This window comes from Aplidium turbinatum, chromosome 8, assembly GCF_918807975.1.
Source record: "Aplidium turbinatum chromosome 8, kaAplTurb1.1, whole genome shotgun sequence".
Lineage (NCBI taxonomy): Eukaryota > Metazoa > Chordata > Ascidiacea > Aplousobranchia > Polyclinidae > Aplidium > Aplidium turbinatum.
The window spans coordinates 23039177-23061392 of record NC_137479.1 but is presented as its reverse complement, the minus strand read 5'-3'; the positions used below and the strand labels follow the sequence as shown (position 1 = coordinate 23061392).

The 22216-nt window shown below is 37.7% G+C and overlaps 1 protein-coding gene across 2 annotated transcripts; it reads right to left on the bottom strand.

Moving 5' to 3' along the window:
• Positions 1 to 75: 75 nt before the first annotated feature.
• LOC145775347 (putative flavin-containing monoamine oxidase A) lies at positions 76 to 12585 on the bottom strand. 2 transcript variants are annotated; one of them, XM_082586631.1, is made up of 10 exons: positions 12449 to 12585; positions 12157 to 12244; positions 7810 to 7987; positions 5005 to 5119; positions 4208 to 4365; positions 3720 to 3809; positions 3306 to 3509; positions 2345 to 2497; positions 1771 to 1961; positions 76 to 1272 (listed from the first exon to the last, which is right to left on the bottom strand). In XM_082586631.1, the coding sequence occupies exons 1-10, from the start codon at positions 12570 to 12572 to the stop codon at positions 993 to 995; spliced, it is 1581 nt and encodes a 526-aa protein (XP_082442757.1). In that variant the 5' UTR covers positions 12573 to 12585; the 3' UTR covers positions 76 to 992. The 2 variants fall into 2 exon arrangements, with proteins under 2 accessions (XP_082442757.1, XP_082442759.1); XM_082586633.1 differs by lacking the exons at positions 12157 to 12244; positions 12449 to 12585 and adding an exon at positions 11965 to 12131.
• Positions 12586 to 22216: the final 9631 nt, after the last annotated feature.

Genomic DNA, 22216 nt, shown 5'->3' with positions numbered 1-22216 from the left:
GGGCACCACTTATCTTTGCAACGGCCCTGATCACAAGCATGCTAACTACTATAGGCAAGAATAGCCGCAACTGAATGAAAATCATGCTTGTATTATTCTGCGAGCAATTAAAAAAGCGACGACGGAAGCATAAGAGCACACCTTGCACGATTATTATTTTGAAGGCAATCTTGCAGTAATTCAGTTGAAATCCTGATCAAAAAATACACAAAAAAATCATTGTACATCTTTCTTAGAATGCAATTAAAGCAGCAACATAAAACTATGAATAGACGAAAATACAAGATAAATGAAACGCAGAAGTGTTATCATAAATCAAAAACAGGCATCTTGGATGATCTCGCTCCGGACATGTGAGACTCGCGTGCAGCACAGCTTTGCAGTTTAATAAAACACGAAAGAGCGAGGATGGTTTACCTTGCTGTACCGGAACCATATAAAACTAAGCGACATCACAGAAGCTAAGGTTGTCTTAGTTTAAACACAAAAAAACACCAACACTTGACTCGAAGCTTTTCGGCTTTTAGGAAGCCATCATTAAAATAACATTAAATCCCGCGCTGTTGCTGAAACTGTGGCTTTTATTTTATATCAAGAAACGCATAAATTTCGTGACATCAATTTTAAAACTCTCTTTTAACTGCATTTTTGTTATTTGTAAAAGCAACACGTATGGTTTTGCAATGGTTGGTTTGGTAAGTGCAGCGAGAGCTACTTGAAAAATTGTGAACTTTTTTAGACAATTGTGATTTTTTTTCACAAGCATATAATTTATTTCAATTGCTAAAAACTATATAAACGTGAACAAAAAATTGGCACAAATAAGCACAACTGGTTGAATAACAATAGTCCAACATTATCAATGAAAGGATTACCAAAAACAAAACTGAATCAATGAAAACATGCTTTACGTTTATTTTACATGCATAGCAACATCAAAATGACTATTAAAACTCAAAACGTTGAAAAAAATACGTTCAATCAATGCATTTTTACATCACTTTTAATACACACCAAGCGATAACACCTCCAATTATACTGCTGATAACTAAGAATTTTGTGACGTAAGATACGACAGATTTTCGTTTCGCTACAGCGAGATGTGTGCTGTTAGAAGGGAAAATAGGAGAAGGAGTTGGCTTTTTGATATCGCACGATTGCGAAGATCGCAGTGCAGAGAGAACTTCCTTAGCTGATCTCTCGCCTGCCTCAATAGCGCCATCTATGTAACCGGTCCAGCGCTGGCCAGTTTCAGTTCCCGCCCAGTGAATTCTAAAGAAAAAAATGTTAACACTTGTCTATCGATGTCAATTCTTACGACACTCGACTGCCGAGAAACACCGGTATGGTTAGCCAAACACAATGCGCTCGCTGTTCTTTAGTGGGTAGTCAGGTAGTGCTGACGCCAGGAAGATCGCTCCTGCTCTACAATGCATTCCCTTGGCGACAGTTAGTTTAGTTGTTTTCTTTCCACAAAGGCAAGGATTCAATTGACTGATAAAAGCAGTCAATTGTTGAGAACTATGTGGCATGAATTAGCGGTGCGATAAAAAAATGGTAAGCCCAGCTTCATGGGCGAAACACGTGTCTATCGCTGTCAATTCACGCTAGTCGCTACACTCGACTGCCGAGAAACACTTGTTTGGTACTTAGGTAGATATAGTGCACTGTACAACAACTAAAAAAACGTCAACTACAATTAGAATCAAAGTTTGTTAATATTAGAATCTACATGTTTGCAAACTTACTCACAGAATTCATCGCACTCACCTGCCGAATGGTTCTCTCAAGGCGTGATGAAAGAAGATCATACAGCCAGGCTGCATGACGCTTACCGGGCAACCTCCTATGAACGGTTCCAAGCTCCAGTCCTTGTCCTCGTAATGAATCAAACTGCTGCGAGCTTCCGAGCCGAACATTCCCACCAAACATTCAACGACTGCTTCCTGTCGTTCCGATTTCTACGATAGAAAAAGTAATGTAAAACAACGTATAAATATATTATATATGGCAGTTGTTCGAAACGAAGATTGTAGTTCAGCATCACACCATTTGCATGCTCTCCCTATGGCTAGAAGGTCCATTGCGTGACTGGTAGGTGCGACCGCAAAGGTAGGATAGAAAGTCTGTCGCCGGTGATGACGAAGAATTTCGATTGGCTTGTTTATTTCGACGCTTTTCCGCTTGCTTGGTGATGCGCGTTTCTTCATACTTGGAGACGGCCTTATTCACAGTCAATAGGCCTCTACGATTAATTACAGTATACTTTAGCAAACATGTAAACACTAAACAAACACTGCAATACGTCGATTTTTCTGAAGGTAGACAGTTAATAGTTACTCACAGTACGAAATGACCAGTAGTAAGTGTGCTCTCCGGCAATGAATCCAACTATAGCTGGACTTCCGTTGGAGGTAGTCGCGTCAAAAGTTGCACAAATGGGACCGACACTTTGCTTGTCTGAGCATAAAGTCGATTCGCCCGAAGCCCCGTTGCTCTGCAACACACACAGCAAACAACTGAGCCCTGTCCCGGCAAACAAGAACAAATCGTAAGATAAACACATAAAGAGCTAAAGCACACATCATGTGCAGAAGTTGTTTTTAATATAGCAGAGTTTTCCAGTTAATAAAACATTAAAACATACATCGTCGTGACAATAAAGCTTCTGTTAACACAATAGTCCTAGAAAACTTCCATTCGCATAATTATAGATCAAAAAATGCTACAAGTTCATGAAGCACACATTAAAATGTTTGTTTTGATTCCTACATTTTAACGTAGGTACTTAACATAAAAAAGTTTCATGAAACAAATGAATCATTGGACCAATCAGAAGTTACAGAGACAACGTTTCAACCAATCAGAAGTTGCAGGAAAAAAAAAGTAAATTAAGTCAATGTTTCGCCGTCCACAGCAAGTGGGTTAAGGCAGTGATAGTAATTTCGATGACGTGTGTTCGATTCCCACCTAAACCATAACTATATTTTCGTCTGTAATTACTAAACAAAGTTCAAAGTAGGATCAACTCTCTGGCTGAATGCTAGAAGGGTCGCAATTGGACGGTAGTCACTTAAACATGTTCTGATTGGTTGACGGTGTCATCAGGTCTTACAGGGAATTGTTATGTTCAAGTGGCTGCCACATTTTAATGGAATTCGATACATATTTGCATATTTAGGTTTGAAGTTCTAGTCTCATGCGAATTAAGTAACAAGTCAAATCATTTCATGGTTGCAAACTTACATTAAATCACTAACAAAATATTCGATACGTTGATCTCAACACAAGCTTCACTGCCTCACCTTCCAAAAGCTAGTCTTGTAAGTAACGACGAACTTTATCATGTTTCCAGTTGGCATCCGCGATCCAAGTTCTCTTCGGCTCATCGGCAATTCCGGTCGGAACCGGATCTGGTTGACAAAGCGTGGTGGGATTGCACATACAACATGCTTAGCGCGGTAACTCCTTCCCTGTTCAGTCTTCAGAATGACCGACGATTCCTCGGTCTGTTCAAAAATTCAATAAAAACCTTACCAGTTTAGTTTGAATATTCAAACGACAATTCGAAGTTTCATGGTAAATTTGGAAGTAGTGAAAATAGACCAAAGTATGAAGGCTGTGAAGTTGCATCCACTAGATTGCAGTGAAATGCGTATTCATCAAATCCTACCTAAAGAGTACTGTCACTTGCCAGAGGGCAGCCTTAAACAAAATACCTGATCGATGCTGATAACAGGATCTCCACAAATCACTTTATCAAAGCCAATGATTTCTTGTAGCTTCGCTGGTAGTTTCGCAACGGTTCCCTGAAATTGAACACCCGCCATAAAACAACACAATTACGAAAAAATTGGGCATCAGAAATACTGCCAAGCCCGTTCTGTGGAAACTTGACAGTGGGGAAAGTGTGTATGTATTTGATGACGTACATTGAAATTTGACAAATTAAAATGCATTGTAGACAATCGCATTGCTAAACCTCCCTCATCTTTTCACAGGAAAAGATTCTCACCCATGCGTAAGCGCTGTTGAAACAATCGCCCAAAACAAACCACAAGCCAGGACTCGATCTCAGCGACTAGTTAGTTCCTACTAAAAAAAATTATTAGAAAATTATCCTCATGTCATTTAGGTAGATAAGTCCGAAATAAAGATTAAAAGTAACTCGTCAAAATCAAATACTCTGCAGAGAATTTGCACATACTTTCACTCGTAACTCTTGAGCAGCGCCGTCCCGCGAGTCAACAAGCATCGTAAAACCACCAGCAAGTGCACAATAATATAGAAAATAAAATAGAGATATCTGCGACGGTTCAATTCCAAACACGGATCTCATTGCAAGGCCAATGATCTCTCTGCTCACTGCACAACAAAATACATTGGAAGTTGAATATTGGCTATAGAAAACCAGAGAAGTATGAAAAATGAAAAAATAAACTCAAAATAAATCTCAGAAAAAAGACCAAAAATCATACTGTGAGAACTGACAGAGCGTCTAATAACACATAGCACTCGATAACATTGTATAAATACAAAAGACTAACAACAAATTAGGGGCGTTGTGAGACCGATATACGTAACAGGAAAAATTAATTTAGAGAGGTAACATAAATATAAAACGGGCCATTACAAACATTAACATTACTTTTACAAGAAAGGCAAAAACAAGTTCAAATTGCTTAGTTCCCCGGCCCTAGCCATGATGCTTATAGACACATTTCTAAGCAAACAAAAAAGATACTAATCCTGATGAACATCCAAACGCTTCAGCATTCAGACTACCGTATTTTACGGACCATAAGGCGCACTTTAAATTCTTTTTTTTTCCTCATAAATTGATCGTGCGCCTTATGGTCCGTAAAATACGGTAATAGACATGACAAATTTTTTAATTGTGCTTGTACTTGAAAAAACAATGATGTTAACTTATCTACTATGCTTAATTATTTTAAAAAGAAGATAACCTTCATAGTTCATTATCAACATAACATTGAATAATACCTGAAAGATAACATGATTTGACAAGGTAAGTCTCTAAAGTCTGCTCATCCCATTCTCTTGCAAACTCGCAGCTCAAAGGATCATCAATGGGAATTTTTTCAGACATTTTATCAACCTAGAAATTATAAAATAACAATTTATTTCAAAAACAGTAACAATTTAAAACTCGAACGCCATTATTCAGGTAAATATCTCCTTTGTTACAACTGTCAGCATAAGAAATGCTTTTGTTTAGTGGCAATAAACATGTATATACCGTACTTGTGTTCTATATTTACGATACCTAAAACGTTTTTTCAAGTGTTTTTATTCAAAAATTTTTTAGGCAGACGTATACAGTTTTATCTGCTATCGCCTGTAGCTTCATTTCTGAAAGCTTTTAAATGGCGTCTCTAGGCCATCTATTTTCATAGGCTATGTTTTGCTTGTGTTAAAAAATCATAATTTACTCCTATCATCATCGTCATGTGCCGTCTCCGAGGCGAACGTTGGCTGTCATTTGTTTCCACACGTCACGTTCTTTCGCTACTCTTTTTGCTTTTTTGATGCTTGACAAGTCAGCCCTGCTTTACATCATCTCCTCAAGTTCGTTTCCTTTCCTGCACCTCCTTCCTTCCACCATACCTTCAATAACCAATTGATGTAGCTGTCCTGCCTATCCTCTCAAAATATGTCCTGTGAATTCCATCTTTTGTTTTGCTAAATCGTTTGCCCATCTATCTTGCACTCCAATTATTTTTCCAATTGCTTTTTATTTTTCCAAAATGTTTTTTATATGATATACTAAACTATTACATCTATACTAAATTAAAAACAACTGCATTATTTCACTTATACGAAAACCTGTCTGGTGCTGAAAGGGCTAGTTATCTGAGGCCATGAGAATGTGTGTTTATCAACTTTCTTAAATGTATAATACCAAGTTGGGGAACTCCACAGTATATACTAAATTTCAGAGATGTACGTATGCGCCGCAAATTCTACGCCGCATACTTGCGGCGTATACTTTTTGTTTGCGCTAACGCTTGCGGCCACATTTTTTTGGATAGTTTGCGCTTGAGGATGCGCCGTAAAGTTTTCGCGGTTTTTTAGCGCATAGCGTCAACGCATACTTTTTAATGTCTTTGTTGTTGTTTGCAATTTTTTTTGTCAAACTGCGAAATGTTGACGTCTTGCAATTGCCCATTGTTCTAGTGTTGTGTCACAGTGTCATCTATTGTTCAGTCAGCTGGAGTTTGTTTGTATATCGCACTACTGCCTTTGACGCTAGAGTCCCACGTGGAGACTGAAGTCTTGCAGAAAAAAAGAATGAATTAGTTAAAACAACTTAGGCCTACTGAGAAATTACTTAGTAAATTACGGGTCAGAACAGGAATGCAATGTAAGCAAGCAAGTAGGTAGGTTGGTAATGTCGCTCCATGTAAAATGTAAATAATGACTTGGCTTCGTAGTGTGAAGTTTTTTTAGTCAAGCAGTGTTGAAGGCGTTTGTAAGAAATTGTGAGCACTTTAATTTATATTAGTTAAGTCTTGCATTTTGGGGCAAATCAGAAACTTCTCAGGCAATGAGCAGTGCAGCCTATGTATCTAAACAAACTCAAATATTTGGTCTCCGACCGTGATTGCTTGCATGATGTTGTACTCTGTATCTGACTGTATGTTATATGTAGTACATTAATTTGCCGGTTATTCTTGTTGTAGGCTATGTAGCGTAGTAATGTGTAGGCCTACATACAATAGGCTATCAAGCTAAGGTAATTTTTACTTGACAATTTATACATTCTGTTGCGTAAGTATGTAATTATATATGTTTTGTAACTTGATGAGCAGTTTAGCAAAACATGCATCCAGTAGCCAATTTTGTGAGAGGCTTTTGAGTAGCCTAGCCTACTGCTAATAACACTAGTAGGCTAATGCTAACTATCCCTGAATGCTAATAACAAAGAGTTGTGCAGTTCAGAATCTAAACTTGCTTGTGTCTGGCAGTTTTGTCTTCCATTAACCCACTTTTTAAAAATCTTATCAGAAAAAAGCATAGAGCTTACTGAGAGAATTATGGCATTAAAAGCAACATTAGTCTTATTCAAACGGAATCATTTTAAAAATAGTGTTTTTTGTAATGGATTTTTAGGGAGCGACAGTTAGTATATTACTAGGAGCGACAGTTAGTATAATACTAGAATTTTCTTGATAGGCATATGGTACAGTTTCTTACACTACACTATTGTATTCAGGGAATAACTTACGGTAATACTAATCTCCAAGTGAAATGGAGCATGATAATACAAATCCATGGCCCTACATGGAAAAGTATTTTAAGCTCTCTTCCTCGAAAGGCAAAAACTTATATTTTCAATGCCAGATGTGCCTTCCGGCCAAAAAGATAATTTCTTGTAACGAGAAATCGCGAAGTGGCTTTAAAAGTGTGTTGTTTCGAGTGGTTTATACCGTGTGAATGTTTGGCACCTAGCAAACAAAATGAGTTTGCGCTAGAGTATGCGCTAACGCTGACGCCGCCAACTTTTTTTACAAGTTGCGTTGACGCATGCGGCGTATAGTTTCTCGAACGTTTGCGTTTGCGCTGACGGCGTCAATATTTTTTGTATGCGCGTACATCACTGCTAAATTTAAAACTTAGCAGTAAACTTTAGGATTTATCTTCATTAGATCTTGCTTTGTAGTAGCCCGACACACTCAATTGAACACCAATTAATCTATAGTACAAATGAAACAGTTGAGTTATATGCATGACGATGAAACACTCATTAAACACATAAAAACTACTGCAAATAACCAAATGTCTCACCTTTCGTAACAACTGATCCAATTCTAGAAGTTCTAAAACACGAAACTTTGGAATAAGTCCAGAATAAGAACGAATATCAGACAAATTGTTCACCATCAATTTTTTTTCCCCAGATATATATTGAGGATAAGTTTCAAAGTTCAGATCTTCAAGAAGTTTCATCACATTTGTTTGTTTTCTGAAACATTTCAAATAAATGTTCGTGATCAATTGCATTTCATACCGTATCTTCATTTCCTTAAATGAAAAGTAAAAATGAAAATTGTTTAATTCCATCCGCAGAATAGTACTTGACATATTATTATCAGTCACACTACCAAAAATAGTAATCATAACACAATCACATATGACCTATATTAAAATCAGAGATGGGCAAGATAACCAGTAGGGTGGCTCTTATTTGGCAAAAAATGAAAAAAATATGAATTTTGTGTGGGACACCCTTTTAAAAGGTGAGGTTGTCAGAAAAAATAACTCCTGCAAAAAATTTTTGAATTTGAAATTGATTTAGAGGTGGCCCTCCCCCCCTAAAGTTTTGCGCCCTCCTCCAAAATACCAAATCTGCATATCTCAAAAACTGCTTGAGCTAGAGATACGGTTTTTGTGTCAAAAGATGCAGAAAGCATGATTTCCTATCTGCTTTCTGAACAGTGATTGCGTCTATCTTGAGTAGAAAAGCAGTTATTTAGAAAAAACCTGTTTTCGGTATTCTAGCACAAAACAGTGCTAAACAAGTATTGTGGCCCAAGCTATTCAATAAACAAAGTTCATAAACTAACCTGTAAAACTGGTAAAGCAATAAACGAAATAAGTATTCCTAAACTTTTATGCATTCATGCATAGCTAAAATGCCCGTTTTTTATCATATTCCTTGGAGAAACTCCTGAGCGTGGAATCCGCTTTCAAGCTTCAGGTGCTATGCATCGCACTTGTTGGATGGCGAAGGCGATTTATGCAAAAAGCTTGGTCTGCATTTATGGTATCTGTCCGAAGAAATGGTTGGTCTAGCCTTGTTTGACTCTCGATTGTCTGTGGAAAGTAAAAAGCTAATGGTGGCAACCATGTTAGATGAAACAGGAGAACGTCCACCAAGGAGACCAAGCATCAAAGTAGATGCGTTTCTTAGCAATAAGGGTCTAGATCAGTATTGCACCTCTAATTCAAAATGGCTTCTTCAGCTGTTGGTGTTGGGTGAAAATGAAGCAATAATTATACTTTCAAAGGATCCTGCTCATTGGACTGAAGATGGTGCATTTATTCAAGCTTTACACATGGCGAAGGGACTTTCAGTAGTCAATGACAGAGCAGAGAGAGGAGTTGCTCTAAGTCTAATCCAGGATTTTAACAAAATCTTAACTGAAGATGAGTACCAACTTCAGTTTCTTTTGCAAGTTGTTACTGAACACAGGAAACTGTTTCCAAATTCCAACAAGAACAATATTGTCTATTCTTCTTCGTTTAAACTTTAAACCTTCTTTGTTACTCCAGGGGTCAAGGGCTCTGTCTTTTACCACTCTTGGGCAGTGGCGATGCTGTTTAGATGCTTGAGCAGGTGTTGAGCAGCAATCCTTTGATTCGTCCGTTGATCCATTGATTTGTCATCCAGTTCAAGCAGACCACGCACACCATTTGGTGCAGTTACAGATGGTGTGGTCTGTGGTTTGTTCCTCTTTGCCACACTCACAGATTGCGGATGGAGCCATCCCCCATTTGTGCATGTTGAAGCGGAATAGTCTGACTCCAGTAGGCTAGCCCAGTACGCAGGCGGTTGAGCCGCACCCAGGCCTTCCTTGGTAAATTATCCATTCCGGTTGGATGGGGGCTGGTGTCGGAGATACAACTTTAGAGTCTTGAGGAGTTCTTCTTTCACTCTGAGCTCCATTTGCTGTCCTCCCAGGTAGCCGCGCTGATGGATTGGTCTTCAGCGGTTTTCATCAGGAGTTGTGCGTCACATACAAATGGGTGTCTCGATTTCAGTTGCCGAGGATGCTCGATTGCTCGCTCACAGATTCGTAGAGATTTGAGTGGAGCAAGTGGTTGGGGTTCGTAGTGCGGCGAGAAAGAGACAGGATGGCTTCTTCGCGACGAAACTCAGCTGGTTGGTTGCCTGCAAGGACAGGGAAATTGTCCGATGGTGTAGGTCGCAGACATCCTGTCACGATACGCAAGGCAATATGTAAAATATTGTCAATAATATCGCTTCTTCCAGTATGATACTGACCAGAATTACATTTTGAAATGAATATCGTTACCAGTGTTCCCTCTAAGGTGCAAAAATTAAGACAAAAAAAAAACAAATTTTGTAGACGGTTGCGTGGTCACAAAAAAGGTTGTAAAATCAAGATTTGGTCAAATGCGTTTTTTCTAAATAACTGCTTTTCTACTCAAGATAGATACATTCAATGTTCAGAAAGCAGATAGAAAACCATGTTTTCTGCATCTTTTAACACAATAACTGTATCTCTAGCTCAAGTGGTTTTCGAGTTACGCAGATTTGGTATTTCGAGGGAGGGCACAGAACTTTAGGGGGGGAGGGCCACCTCTAAATCAACTTCAAATTAAAAAAAAATTTGCAAGAGTTATTTTTTCTGACAACCTCACCATTTGAAAGGGTGTCCCAAGCAAAATTCAAAAACTCAATTTTAAGAGCCACCCTAATAACCAGTTTCAGATCAAGATCACCAAAATATGTGAACTTGAAAATCAAGATTAGCAAAACAATGTGATCTTGAAGATCAAGATCACTTTTTTCTACACTTGAAAAAAGTGAAGTTTTTGATTAATAACGTTGCAAAAAAAAACTAACTTCACTATAAGCACCCTGATTATTAAAGGTACCGTAGTCGGTATTGGTAACTCTTTCTTTTAACGTTTGTGTAGAAATGCAACGTCACACCCAAGGCACAGGGTTATTTACATAAGCTACAAAAAAGTGACATAATTTGCAATCAATTTTATGCTTTTCTACTTAAAAAATACACCTTTGAACGGCATCATTTTTCCCCAAATTTTTGCCTGGTTCATATGAGATACTTTTATTCAGGTATTCAAGTATTTGCAACTTTCACTGGATAATAGGCAATCAATGTTTATTGCACTATTTACCTATCTGGCAACCTTGATATTGTTATCTGCTATCAAAAAGGCTTGACAAGCACTGGAGCAGTGATCCATTGAAATTTACCTTGAAATCATCTTATGATGTTATGTATTGAGTGATAGTACTATTGTGTATGTATTTTTCATGGACATATGATCGTATTTTTTCATTTTCTGCTCCCACTAATGTCTTCTAAAAGTTTATATATGTTATAATATTATTGATGGTTAGAGTTATTAGTTATGAAACTAGCTGTTAACCTAATGGGTCTGCTACAATTCGGTGAGTTCCTAACCTCTAACCCCTAACCCTAATACGGCAATGATAATTAGGCTACGGTACCCGATAATTGAAAAAAAAAAATTGAAAAAATCCCCCGTTAAGGGATCGGACTCACCGAATCGGACTCACCGAAACGGGCCATTCCGTAACCTAATTAACAGCAAATGCGTTATGTATATCAGAATGATGAAAAAGCACCTCAGTGCTTACAACATCAAATATTTATTATTATTATATTATTATAAAACGTTCAGAGGTCTGAGGCTAGATAAACCGCTTTAAAACAAAAATACAAAAACTACACAAAGAAGAGGCAGCATAATATGCTTTCACATTTAATATATTTGTTTATACTCGGTCCCTAAACAATAATTGTTTATTATTGGTCTGATTGAATTGCTGCAATAAACCACTTTACATGACCAAAGTCGGCTATAGACTAGAGTCTTGATTTTTTATCACCGCCATTCTTGATCTTATTGTTCTTCAAGATCAAGATCACACACAAAAAAGTAATCTTCAAGATCAAGCCCATTGGTGCTTGTAGGTTTTAAGCTGACCACGCCCGATGGTCGGCAATGTCTCTCCTGTATTTCTCTCTCATAAAATCGTGGGCGACTTAAAACCCAGCCCATCTCTGATTACAATCACACAATAGGCCTACATATTTTTTATACACTGTAGAAGGATTCCGTAGCTTTGTGATAGTGAATAACAAAATGATATCAAAGGTGCTTTTCAAACTTTGCAAGCATGTCATGTAACTGACTTACTGTTACAAGATAACACTGAAGTGAGCAATCCAGTTGTTGATAACTCTCCACTTACAAATTGAGAAATGCTATTATTGATAAACCAGTTTGCAAAAACCCAACAAAACAATTGCAGTTTCACAAAAAAAATTGTCTCAAAGCTTCACATGCATGTTTCCTTTCGAAAAGAACTATCTTAGGCATTGACAACACCTGGAAACCCACTGACCACCCAAATCCCATTCATCATCACCGTTCGCAGCAGGAATTTTAGTAGAATACAGACGACCACCAACTCTTTCTAAAAAATCAATAAATATAAAGCAACAAAACTCTACACATCAATTATATATATATATACTTAGTCAAAAAACATCCAGGACTTTAAGAGAATAAAAGTATATATGGCTTACGGTATAAATTATAACCTGCATGCATGCATGAACTTTATTTCTGTGACTTTATTAATTATGTTATCTATTAAATTTTTAGTCAGACTACTTACCTTTAGCTTCCAGTATCAATACTTTTACTGTTTTTTCAGAAAGTTTTTGCAAATAATAACCGCATGTTAGGCCTGAAATACCACCACCAATGACAACAATATCTACATCAACAACAGCGCTCATTTTTTATTCTTATTTGCAACTGGCAAGGTAAAAAGCTGTTAATATTTAATATTTTCAGATTGCTTTTAGAAATAAATTACAGCTTTAAGTAATGAGAGTTTGAAGAATAGTCTATATATTTATCTAAACCAAACTTCATTCATTCTGTTCAGTTTATTGTTTTGTTGGCAATAAACAATCAAGAAGTACTGTATTATACAATGTATATACAAATTAAGTATACTATCAGCACAACAGGATGGCAACAAAAGACCTGTAAGTCATCTATGTCAGCTGCCACTCTAGCCTGTTGTAGGTAACACAGTAATAAAAAAATTCTGGGTCAACAACGATATAAATCACCTTTTTAATTGTGCAAATCTTCATTCTAAGCCTGAGAAAGCCTTTTTGGAAGCTAAACTCTGACAGTTTTGAATGGTACTTTTGTAAAGGTTTTGAACTAATTCACTAAGATTAACAGTTAGTGAAATTTCATCTTAATGTTACCTGAATTATTCCATGCAAGTGCAAATAAATATAAAGTTACCGCAAAGATATGAGGCTCAAGCACATAGAAGGGCAACACTAAAAGGCGGAAATGCGGAAATAAGCCGGCGTGAAATGGCGTATTGTCCACAGAAGTAGCGCTTTAACACCGATGTAGAAAATGCGGAAATATGATCTTGGCGTCCATATTGTTTAACATAGCGATAACTCCATCATGAAAGAATGAAATGTTGCAACATTTGCATTTTGCTTCTAAAAAATAAGAATGCAGTCCTAAATGACAATTTTGTAAATATACGTACTTTATGACAAAAAGCAAATATATGAGATTTCGTAGTAATTGTATATATATTTTTATTTGGTTGAGTTTTTTGCTTACTCAAAAGCCAACCTAATGTGACGCATTTGAAAGTGTTGTTTCTCATAATAAATTAAAGTCATTGTTTAACTTCTACTTGTACTTTACTATCGTTTCAACTTTACAAAATGTCTTCTCTTGAGCTGTTGACAGTTTTCCCCACTTATTTCCATGTTTTCGCCTTTTAGTGTTGCCCCACATAGAATGTTGAACCAAAGCTGCTTGATTTTTCCATTTCCTTGTTTACAAAGTTAAATGTTAATTAAGAGAACTATCAAGCAAACAGTTATCAAAAACTGTTGTTTTTCAAAGTTTTGATATTCAAATGACTATAATATTTGGGAGCTGGTATACAAGTCCCCCCCCTCCCCCCCTTGGCAACTCATGACAAAGAGGAATTGACTAAAACATGTGGATTGAAGTGTGTGAACAGTAAAGCAAAGGTAAAATAGTTTCACCCAATATGTTTGGATGAGTCCTGTCTTTGTCATGAGTTACCAAGGGGGGGGGGGGGACTTGTATACCAGCTCCTTATAAGACTTGGTGTTCCAAGAGTGAACAAGTTTGAGAAACCCTGCTTAACACCAACTTCTGTAATGCAACAGTTTGCACAAAATCCATTATGGGAGTGACAGCTTCCCAGCTGTTATGGGAATAGTATGTATATTCATATCAAGGATCTACATTTAAATAACATCAAGACTCCTGAAAACGTTCTATTTTACAGGTCTTGAAAACTAAATTACTAAATACGTTTTGTCTGTTATTATACCATCTAGGATTATACTGTGCAGCAGTGGCGTAGCCAAGGGGGAGTTTGCGGGTTACAACCCCCCCCCCCTTTGGAACGCGTGTGACGTCACGATATTGAGAATGATGCTTTCAGTCTAAAAAAAATTGCCTAATTTTAAACAAAATTGCATTAAAAGAGCGAGTTTTGCCAATACCAAACATCTCAGCCAGGAAGTAGCAACAAGAAAACATAGAGACTTAGCTTTATTTCCGAAAAATGCCGAAGAAAACATCATCTTATCCTTTTGCTATGCCACCAGACACCACCATTTTACAGGAATATTTGTAACCACATTTTTGTTGAAAATGCTCTCGGAATGCACCAAATTCAAAGTAATTTTTCAAAATTTTCTGGTGGAGACCCCCAGACCCCCGCCGCTGGGTAGTCAAAACCCCCTCCTTTCAAAATTCCTGGCTACGCTACTGCTGTGCAGTGAATGGAAGCATGGTTTTTAGAAGAAAACCTTCTACTAGCCTACCGCTGTGGCGTTAAAAAATTCTATTAGCTTAGGCTGCTGCGACTGTGCTGCTGCTAATTGCTATCCTAAAATTGTTTTGGAAAAAAAGTTGTGTCGTTTGGCAAAAAATGTTGCAAGACGCTGCCAAATGTTTTTTTCACAATCGCTTGAAAAATTCTTTAATCATGAATTCGCAACACCATTTTTTCTTCCCAAAGTTCAAGAAAAATCTGCAAAAAAACATATTCTCGGTTTGAAGGTGTGTTTCTGGCAATCTCTACGTGATCTGAAAAAGGTTTTCTCTCTCTTAAATGCCCAAGGTATCAGACAGGTTTCCAGTCTAGACATACCCCTCTGCCCTTTTTCGAGAAATTCAAAATTGGGGTCTTGAGTTTTCCATTATTAAGACAGAATTCTCCATCTGGTACTGGTAGTAATGAATGAACAGTGGTCGTGGATTTTAATTGCGTCATAGTTATTTGAAAAAAAGTCTGACAACATTGTGATCTCTTGAGAAATTTTAAACAATGTGGAATTTTCTCTTCAAAGTACATTCTCAATTTCATTCTACTGTACTATAACGCGATATGAAGCATTTGAAATCCCACAAGGGCGTCATAGATAGTTTGAAAAATCCATTGTTTTTGCAAATTCCAGCTGCATTCTTTCCCTTTTGTTGGTGTCAAATTCGTATGTTTACTTTGCCGTTTTGTACATGTTTGCGCCAGCAGCAAAAAATAAATTGAATTGAATTTAACATACTGTACCACACTTTTGAGAAAGTTTTGATAAAATTAAGCTATATTTTTGAAAAAATATCTGGCAACTTTGTATAGCGACATAGAAGAGTTGCCAGTTCTGCAATTTTTCCGCAGAATTGGGCTAGTTTTGTTTTGGAGTCGCGGGAAAATTTTAGCAGTCGTATTTTTTTCGTTTTGTTTCCTTCCTTCTTCACCAAAATTTTTCATTTTTGACTATTTTCCTATATACATGGCTACTTTTAGGCTTTCTTCATTACTTGTGACGATTGGGCTTTAAATTTTAAAATCATCTGGCAACTTTGAATGCCAGTCACACTTACAAAAAAACAAAATTGCCAGAAGATTATTCTCGTTATATTCGAAAAACCTGGCAATGCTTTATAGGGGCGTTGACAGTGGGATCTAGGTGATACTTTTGGACCCAGGCCCGGAATATTTAAGGGGCCCGGATTTAAAAAAAAATACCTCTTTTCAGATTGCAGCAATCAGCAAATGTTTGACCTAGGCCTAAACAACTTTCCCAAATCAAATTGAAAACTTTCTGACTGTCTGCAGTGCTGTAAATTCTCTTATGGTGAGCCTAGAATGACCAGTGAAACATCAATGGAATCGGAAAGTAATACTCTAGCGCCATGTGACAAATAAAAGTTCAAAAAAGCAGCCCCTGGATAGACATAGTAAGTTTTGAGGTTCAAGAAATTTTAAGATTGTGCAAGATTTGTTAAATGACCATGCTTAAACGACATCAATAAAAGTGTGTACACAACCTTTATATTCATAACATTGTCGATGAAGGGGGCCCGAAAATAAATTGGTACCGGGCCCAAGAAATCCTGTCAACGGCCTTGGTGCTTTACGTTGTGTAGAAAGTATAAAACGCTTTCACGATTTGTCGAAAATGGCTTGCCAGCTTTACCAACAACGTTTGAAGTTAATTGGTAGCTAATAAGATGCGACAAAAAAGCATAAACGATGGCAAAATGAGCCCGTTTTAGACCGTCCGTAGCTTATCTGAGTGGTAGCCTATTTTACGTCACTTAAACCGTAGCTTATGATTGGTTGGCGGTTTCGTTGTAGTCAATTTCAGTGGCAGAATTTCGACTTGTTAAAGTGGCTACCGTTTATTACACTGGTCTACAAACTTCAACTTTTTTTTCAGGTTTGGGTTTTGACAACTGATTTTGGCTAATTTTGGGGCGCTGAATCCGAAAATGAACTCAGATTTTCTCTATCACATCAAGTTTTTTTTTCTATCGTTGCCATTATTTTATGAAATTGACCAATTTTACCCTTTTTAATGCAGTAAAATGTCAAATATAATTATTTTCTGACAGCTATAAACTTTCAAACATAGAGATATTTTCACACTAAATTCATAAATTGGTTCAGATTTCCTCTAAAATAAAAAAAATTCCTGTTATGATAATCGTAATATAGGACATAGTGGAGATTGGTAACGTTGAGTTTTTCCATGCTGGCTTGAACTCCCTGTCTTGGCTTCTCAGGCGTTATCTGTGGGTCAGCTGCTATCTCTGTGCAGATGGAATATCGTAGGAAGACAGCTGGTGGGAGTAGATTTGACTTAGTAATAAATTCTTGCTTAGTAAGGAAGATTTATTTAGAAGTTTCATAAAGCACATGTACATTGTACAGACCAACATCAGAGTTCAAGCTGAAAAGTGGTTTGTAGAAGGAAAAGGTATTTTCATACTTTATAAGTTTGAGTTCAAGTCGGTTAGAGTTTTTGGTATAGTGGTGTTTCTGTGGAAAAACTTGCTCTTAGAAAACTACTAACAAAGAAAGGTTATATTTGATCTCAAGCTATGTCTGCTTCCAGCAAAAGAAAATGTTGTAATGATCCGGATATATTTTGTTACATTTGTGTATGCTTCATGTTGAAGTCTCAACAATGCAATAGGCTATTACCACGTTTGTAAAAAGGGCATATCTTGCTTACTTTAAAGTCAAGTTGGGAGACCAGGACAAAAGCTGGGCTCCTCGTAATGTGTGCAAAACCTGCGTTGAATGTCTGAGAAGTTGGTCGCAAGGAAAAGGTTCACAAATGAAATTTGGACTACCCATGATTAGGCGAGAGCAACGAAAGCATGTTGACGATTGTTATTTTTGTCTTGTTAGTGTGAAAGGGTATAACAAAAAGAGTAAACATCGTTTGAAATATTCAAATCTGGATTCGGCATTGCGGCCAGTTCCTTACAGTGATGAAAAGCCACTGCCAGTATTTACATCACTTTCAGTTCCAGAACTACACGAAGAGGCTATTTCTTCTTCAGAAGCATCGTTTAGTGAAGGAGAAAGTGAAATTTTTCAACCAGCACCCGAGGATCTGTCAGACAAGCCTTCCCAGTTTAATCAGATGGAATTAAATGATTTAGTGAGAGATTTGTATTTGCCTAAGCAATCTGCAGAGTTAGTGGCATCAAGGCTACAGCTGAAAGGAAACTTCTCAAAGCTGGTACAAGCGTGACACTTTATCGCAAACGAGAAGAAGAACTGCTTCCATATTTTGCTTCCCACAATGATTTCGTTTATTGCAACAATATAGAAGGGCTTCTTCTAGAAATGGGATTACCACAGTATGATGCAGACGAATGGAGACTTTTCATTGATAGCTCCAAACGAAGTTTGAAGTGTGTTCTACTTCACAATGGTAACGTGTACGGTTCTATTCCGATAGGACATTCGGTGACAATGAAAGAAGAGTATCAGAATATCAAAACCGTTCTTGAAAAGTTAAAGTAGCCTACCATGTCCATGAGCATGGTTGGCTCATCTGTGTAGATTTAAAAATGGTGAACTTTTTGCTGGGGCAACAAAGTGGCTACACCAAATATCCATGTTTCCTATGCTACTGGGACAGCAGGGCCAAGGATCAGCAGTGGAACAAAGAAGAGCGTCGGCAGCAGTGGCCGAGTGGTTAGCGCGTTGGGCTCGCAGTCGAGAGCCTGCAAGTTCGACTCCAGTCACCCGCACTTGCTGTTGTTTCTCTGGGCAAGAAACTTTACGATAATTGCCTCTACCCAGTGATCGATTTCGAGTAATGGGTAGTACCAAATTTAAGTCATAAGCAGAGTAGACAACCGGAAACACACATTGCCGTCGGCTGCAGCGTGGGTCAGGTGTATGTCCGAAGGCGTACACCGATGCATAGCGCTCAAGTCCGCTTTCCCGCAATGCAGGATAAAGATAAACAAACAAACAAGAGTGACCTCCAAGGCTCACTTTGGCACCTGGAGACAAAAATATCATACGTGATCAGTTAGTTGATATCAAAAAGATCCTCTTGCCTCCTCTTCACATCAAACTTGGTCTCATGAAACAATATGTAAAAGCTTTGGATCATGAGGGAGAGTGTTTTAAGTATACATGTATATGTTATGCTTTTCCTGGTCTCAGTGAAGAGAAAAAAAAAGCTGGGATTTTCAATGGACCACAAATCAGGCAATTGTCTGGTTAAAGGATGAAAATTTTGTAAAATCAATGTTGCCATTCGAGGCTAGAGCTTGGAATGCTTTCGGTGCTGTTGTGAGAATTTTTTTGGGAAACAGAGAAGCAGAAAACTATAAAGATCTCTTAAGGGAGCTACTGCTTAGTTTTGAAGATTTGGGATGCAGGATGAGCATCAAAGACACTATTTGAAGAGCCATGCGGATGAGTTTCCAGAAAACCTTGGGAAAGTTAGTGAAGAACAGGGTGAACGTTTCCACCAGGATATTAAAATTATGGAGGAAAGTTATCAAGGTCGGTGGGATTGTCATATGATGGCCGACTATTGCTGGAGTTTTAAAAGAGAAATTCCAGATGCTGCTTATAAAAGAAAGTCCCTCAAAAGAGCATTTTAAGCTTATAAGTGAAGAGTTCATATTTTATGAAAGCTCTTTTTTTGACTGTTTCTGAACTCGCCCTGCCCAAGTCCCTCTGAGTCAATCTTTATTTTGGCACTTTGCTATTTCTGTGTGTGTCTTCAGAATTTCTGCACTCCATTGGAATGTCTATGTGCATATTGTGTGAACTGTAGGCTATAATTCAGATAATACCTTGTCACTGTCCTATCGACATGTTCGTCAGCATAATGTAGCATTTGATGTTATTATGGTTGCTCTTTTGCATGCCTATTTTTTATTCCAAGGCATGAAATTTCAATAAAGACAACGCAAATTTGTGTGAATATAATATAGAATGCTTGTTTGCTAATTAAAGCTAGATTATTGCAGGTAAAACAGTGTTTATTGCATCAGAATTCCTTGTTTTGACAACAGAGGGGGGGCAAAAATCGATTTTTTTCAAAAATTAGGGATATTTCATATCTCAAAAATGTGATGTGATAGAGAAAATCTGAGTTCATTTTCCGATTCAGCGCCTAGCTAAAATGAGTTGTCAAAACCCAAACCTGAAATTTTGTGTAGACCAGTGTTATCTGTGGGCCTATGTTGCAGTTAGAGATAGGCATGATCTTGAAAATCGTTTCTATTTTAGTGATCTTCATCTGAGATCACTTTTATTGTGTGATCTTGATTGAATCTTTATTCTCGGATTGGGAAAGCTTCTTGCAGAGCTTAGCCTAATCCTGGCAGTTTCGCATACTTGTAGAGGCTTTGAATCACTGATGCAGGCCCGGTCGCGAAATTTTTTTTCCCACGACATTTCTGTCTCATTTACATATTTTGGTAAAAGTTTGTATTAAAACCGTGTGGAATGCATGGTTTCTTGTTGGCACGGTTGGTTGAGTGGTTTCATCCTCCATCCAGTGATCGTGAGAACGAGGGTTCGACGCCCGTCGAAGTCAAACTTTTTTTTTTTTCTTTAAATTAATTTTTGCGGTGCACAAGAGCTTTTCAAAAAAAGTAGGGTTAGGGAAAGCTTATATTTTATTATCATTGCAGAATTTCATTGGCAAATAGTTATTTCGCAATCTGAATCAACCAATCTCTCAAAACACTTTCGAAAAATCTTACTTTTAGAGTGACTAGAATCAATGAGACAGAAATGTCGTGGGAAAAAAATTTCGCGGCCCGGTCACCGAGATTGACAGAGTGAAGTTTTCCGATTGTTGAAGTCTTGTTTCCGAGGAATTATTCCATCCATTAGATGCCGCTGAATGGAGAGCAGTCCTTAATGTGCGTTGCTCAAGCGCACACCCTGAGACTCGAAAAAACGCCTCTTGATCTTGAAGCTTCTTCGTTCTAGAAGTTACGCGCTAACCAACTGAGCTATCAGGGCGGATCAAAATCACTTAAAATTCAAATTTGCTTTCTAGATATTGGCATTTTTTAGAACTCGTACTGTACAAAGTAATTAAGGGCAATTACTAATATTAAGTCATTGTTAAACATGATATGTGTCCAAGAAATGCAGACTTGAAGCTTCACTCTGATTTGGTCAGCGTTGCCATTTCAAAATTTAAAACGTGTTCTGTTGTTGATCATAATACATAAGTCAGCTTTGTATACAGGCTAATTTATGTTTTTTTGACCAAATTTTAGATGTTCTGGTTGGTTTAAAATAGTGGTGCTAAAAAAAACAGGATTAATAGCCGACTTGGTCATGTAAAGTGGTTTATTGCTGTAAATCAACCAGACCAAAAATAATAATTGTTTTGCCTCTGAGTATAACAAAATATATTAAATGTGTAAACATGTGCTGCCTCTTTATTGTATAACTTTTGTGTTTTTTTTTCAAGCGGTTTATCTGAACTTTTTTGTTGGTCAGACAATATCATCAAGGTTGTCAAACAAGTTTAGGTAAATGGTACAATAAACATTGATATAATCCAGTGAAATTTAAAAATACTTAGCCTAGTAACACGAATACAAGCTTGCCACATGAAAAAATCAAGCAGAGAGTATATGCATAGCCGGACTTGATAATGAATTTGATTATTTTTTCAAGTTTCAACTTTCTTTATATCTCTATTCCATTTTTGGTAAGTGCTCAAGAAGGCTTATTTTTGGCCGAGCCGCCCCTGCTCTGTTATGCCGTTGGTTCTTCTTCAAACCTGATTTTAACTGCTGTCCCAGCGTCTTTGTGGTGGAAGTTTGACTGGACAATGGACGGAGAAGTTGTGGCATCGACTGGTGTGGATTCATCTTCTAATACATTTGGCTTCGTCAAAGCTGGAACTCGGTTTGCTTCGCGTCTGCGTATTACAGTTTCTCCTTTTTCTGTATCCGGCAATGCTGACAGTCGCTTCAGTTCGACACTAACATTTGGTCCTTTACAGCTTGACGATGGCCAAGTTGAAATGCTAGCAAAAGAGTCAACTGGAAATGGACCGTCTATATTTGCGTTCTTTTTGAACATAAAAAGCTGTACCGGCATCTTCCCTATTGTTGCCAGCCCACAATCTTGCGAATTCCAATGCACTTCCACTCTAGGGTGCAACTCTTCGCATGTTGGAGAAACAGTCAACGGCACTTGCAGAAGGGATTGTTCATTTTCTCCTCAACCAAACTGTGCACTTCGCACTGGTGATGGAATCCCCGCTTGGTTGGCGGTTTTAATTGCGTTTTTATGTTTTTTAATACCCGCAGGATTTGCCTTCGCTTTTGTCTACCACCACTACAGTAAAATAGACAAAAAACGCAAGCGGAGAAAATCGAGACGACGCTCTTGGTTCTTCGCGTATTTCTAACCAAGAAAACGGTAGGCTACCATTTGTTAGTAACCTACGCAGAGTTTAAATTATTGGCCGCAGTTTCTTTTTAGAGCACATTTTTGTTTTTGACGAAATTCATGTGGACTGCTTATTTCATATTTCCTGCGCCCTGTCTT

Excerpts from the sequence above, each read along its gene's own strand:
- LOC145775347 (XM_082586631.1), bottom strand. The coding sequence starts at position 12,572 with ATGAGCGCTGTTGTTGATGTAGATATTGTTGTCATTGGTGGTGGTATT. Across the intron at positions 5,120-7,809 it reads TGGATCAGTTGTTACGAAAG|GTTGATAAAATGTCTGAAAA; the intron begins GTGAGACATTTG and ends TATAATTTCTAG. Across the intron at positions 4,366-5,004 it reads CAAATCATGTTATCTTTCAG|TGAGCAGAGAGATCATTGGC; the intron begins GTATTATTCAAT and ends TTTGTTGTGCAG.